This window comes from Leucoraja erinacea, unplaced genomic scaffold (assembly GCF_028641065.1).
Source record: "Leucoraja erinacea ecotype New England unplaced genomic scaffold, Leri_hhj_1 Leri_1664S, whole genome shotgun sequence".
NCBI classification, from domain to species: Eukaryota; Metazoa; Chordata; class Chondrichthyes; order Rajiformes; family Rajidae; genus Leucoraja; species Leucoraja erinaceus.
This window is the reverse complement of record NW_026575962.1, coordinates 1,285-5,000: the sequence shown is the minus strand read 5'-3', so window position 1 is coordinate 5,000 and position 3,716 is coordinate 1,285. Positions and strand designations below refer to the sequence as shown.

General features: G+C 48.7%; 1 protein-coding gene across 1 annotated transcript in view; it reads left to right on the top strand.

The window, feature by feature from the left end:
* Positions 1 to 3,270, top strand: part of LOC129716089 (serine/threonine-protein phosphatase 2A 65 kDa regulatory subunit A alpha isoform-like) — a gene marked incomplete at both ends in the record, with an annotated part of 19,803 nt that extends 16,533 nt beyond the window's left edge. The window contains one exon of the mRNA XM_055665976.1: positions 3,136 to 3,270. Coding sequence (XP_055521951.1) covers positions 3,136 to 3,270 — 135 coding nt within the window. The remainder of the gene's footprint in view (positions 1 to 3,135) is intronic.
* Positions 3,271 to 3,716: the final 446 nt, after the last annotated feature.

Here is a 3,716-nt window from a genome sequence, read left to right as displayed (position 1 = left end):
GCAGTTGTACAGGGTCTTGGTGAGACCACACCTGGAGTATTGCGTACAGTTTTGGTCTCCTAATCTGAGGAAAGACATTCTTGCCATAGAGGGAGTACAGAGAAGTGTTCACCAGACTGATTCCTGGATGTCAGGACTTTCATATGAAGAAAGACTGGATAGACTCGGCTTGTACTCGCTGGAGTTTAGAAGATTGAGGGGGGGGATCTTACAGAAACTTACAAAATTCTTAAGGGGTTGGACAGGCTAGATGCAGGAAGATTGTTCCCGATGTTGGGGAAGTCCAGGACAAGGGGTCACACACACACAGTTTAAGGATAAGGGGGAAGTCGAGATGAGAAAAAACATTTTTTTCCCACACACAGAGAGTGGTGAATCTGTGGAATTCTCTGCCACAGAGGGTAGTTGAGGCCACACAGTTCATTGGCTATATTTAAGAGGGAGTTAGATGTGGCCCTTGTGGCTAAAGGGATCAGGGAGTATGGAGAGAAGGCAGGTACGGGATACTGAGTTGGATGATCAGCCATGATCATATTGAATGGCGAATGGTGCAGGCTCGAAGGGCCGAATGGCCTACTCCTGCACCTAATTTCTATGTTTCTGTGAAAGACATTCTTGCCATAGAGGCTTTGAGTCTAGGAGCCGGGAGGTTCTACTGCGGTTGTACAGGGTCTTGGTGAGACCACACCTGGAGTATTGCATACAGTTTTGGTCTCCTAATCTGAGGAAAGACATTATTTCCACAGGGGGATTACAGAGAAGGTTCACCAGACTGAGGATATCAGGACTTTCATATGAAGAAAGACTGGATAGACTCGGCTTGTACTCGCGGAGTTTAGAAGATTGAGGGGGGATCTTACAGAAACTTACAAAATTCTTAAGGGGTTGGACAGGCTAGATGCAGGAACATTGTTCCCGATGTTGGGGAAGTCCAGGACAAGGGGTCACAGCTTAAGGATATAGGGGAAATCCTTTAAAACCGAGATGAGAAGAACTTTTTTCACACATAGAGAGTGGTGAATCTGTGGAACTCTCTGCCACAGAAGGTAGTCGAGGCCACACAGTTCATTGGCTATATTTAAGAGGGAGTTAGATGTGGCCCTTGTGGCTAAGGGGATCAGGGGGTATGGAGAGAAGGCAGGTACGGGACACTGAGTTCGATGATCAGCCATGATCATATTGAATGGCGAATGCTGCAGGCTCGAAGGGCCGAATGGCCTACTCCTGCACCTAATTTCTATGTTTCTATGAAAGACATTCTTGCCATAGAGGCTTTGAGTACAGGAGCAGGGAGGTTCTACTGCAGTTGTACAGAGTCTTGGTGAGACCACACCTGGAGTATTGCGTACAGTTTTGGCCTGTTGGCCTTCATAACAAGAGGAGTTGAGTCGAGGAGCAAAGAGGTTTTTCTGCAGTTGTACAGGGTCTTGGTGAGACCACACCAGGAGTATTGCGTACAGTTTTGGTCTCCTAATCTGAGGAAAGACATTCTTGCCATAGAGGCTTTGAGTATAGGAGCAGGAAGGTTCTACTGCAGTTGTACAGGGTCTTGGATAAATGTGAGGTTATCCACTTTGGTGGCAAAAACAGGAAAGTAGACTATTACCTGAATGGTGGCCGATTAGGAAAAGGGGAGATGCAGCGAGACCTGGGTGTCATGGTACACCAGTCCTTGAAAGTAGGCATGCAGGTGCAGCAGGCAGTGAAGAAAGCCAATGGTATGTTAGCTTTCATAGCAAAAGGATATGACTCTAGGAACAGGGAGGTTCTACTGCAGTTTTACAGGGTCTTGGTGAGACCACACCTGGAGTATTGCGTACAGTTTTGGTCTCCTAATTTGAGGAAAGACATTCTTGCCATAAAGGATTTGAGTCTAGGAGCAGGGAGGTTCTACTGCAGTTGTACAGGGTCTTGGTGAGACCACACCTGGAGTATTGCGTACAGTTTTGGTCTCCTAATCTGAGGAAAGACATTCTTGCCATAGTGGGAGTGCAGAGAAGGTTCACCAGACTGATTCCTGGGATGTCAGGACTTTCATATGAAGAAAGACTGGATAGACTTGGCTTGTACTCGCTAGAATTTAGAAGATTGAGGGGGGATCTTATAGAAACTTACAAAATTCTTAAGGGGTTGGACAGGCTAGATGCAGGAAGATTGTTCCCGATGTTGGGGAAGTCCAGAACAAGGGGCCACACACACAGTTTAAGGATAAGAGGGAAGTTTTTTAGGACCGAGATAAGATGAGAAAACATTTTTTTTTCACACAGAGAGTGGTGAATCTGTGGAATTCTCTGCCACAGAAGGTAGTTGAGGCCACACAGTTCATTGGCTATATTTAAGAGGGAGTTAGATGTGGCCCTTGTGGCTAAAGGGATCAGGGGGTATGGAGAGAAGGCAGGTACAGGATACTGAGTTGGATGATCAGCCATGATCATATTGAGTGGCGAATGGTGCAGGCTCGAAGGGCTGAATGGCCTCTACTCCTGCACCTATTGTCTATGTTTCTATGAGGGGGGAGGGGAGCAGAGGAGAGGGGAGGAAAGGAGAGGAGAGGGGGAGGGGCGGAGAGGGTAGGGGAGGAGTTGTAGGAGGGGAGGAGAGGGGAGGAGAGGGAGAAGAGGGGAGGGGAGGAAAGAGGAGGGGAGGAGAGGAGATGAATTAAGATGGGAGGAGAGGAGAGGAGAGGAGAGGGGGAAGGGTGAAGAGGAGAGGGGAGGGGAGTGAAGAGGAGGTGTGAAGAGGGGAAGAGAAGCATGAAGAGGAAAGAAGGGGTGGAGAGCTGGAGAGGAGGAGATGAGAGGAGAGGAGAGGGAGGAGAGGGGAGGAGGAGAGGAGAGGAGAGGAAATGAGAGGGGAGGAAAGGAGAGGAGAGGAGAGAGGGAGGGGAGGAGAGGGAAAGACAGAAGGTAGTTGAGGCCACACAGTTCATTGGCTATATTTAAGAGGGAGTTAGATGTGGCCCTTGTGGCTAAAGGGATCAGGGGGTATGGAGAGAAGGCAGGTATGGGATACTGAGTTGGATGATCAGCCATGATCATATTGAATGGCGAATGGTGCCGGCTCGAAGGGCCGAATGGCCTCTACTCCTGCGCCTGTTGTCTATGTTTCTATTCATTGCTTCCCCTCGTCACGCAGGAGCTGGTCACTGACGGCAACGAGCACGTGAAGTCGGCGCTGGCGTCCGTGATCATGGGCCTCTCGCCCATCCTGGGCAAGGATGCCACAGTGGAACACCTCCTCCCACTCTTCCTGGCACAGCTGAAAGATGAGGTGAGTGTGGGGGGCTGTTGCTGAACTATCCCCCCGCCCTCAGGAGCTGACGTTTGCTGTCTTGCTAAAAAGAAAACACTCTAGGGACAAAAACTGATGTCTGATTCCTGCGGGGAGGTTACATGGAAACAGTTTTTCCTCCAAAACTGTTTTTTTAAGCAAGACAGCTTTTTTTCCGAAATTGAAAAAAAAAAATTTGCAGAAAAAAAGTTGTCTTGCTTAAAAAAAAAACGTCTTGGAGGGAAAACTGATGCCTGATTACTGCGGGGAGGTTACATGGAAATGGTTTTCTCTCCTTGTGTACAGGTGCAAAGAGGTCCTTCTGCAGTTGTACAGGGCCCTGGTGAGACCACACCTGGTAGTATTTGGGGCCAGTTCCAAGACGGCCCTGTTGGGCCTTCAGACAAGAGGAGCCAACAGTTTACAATAGGTCCTTATTCCAGTTT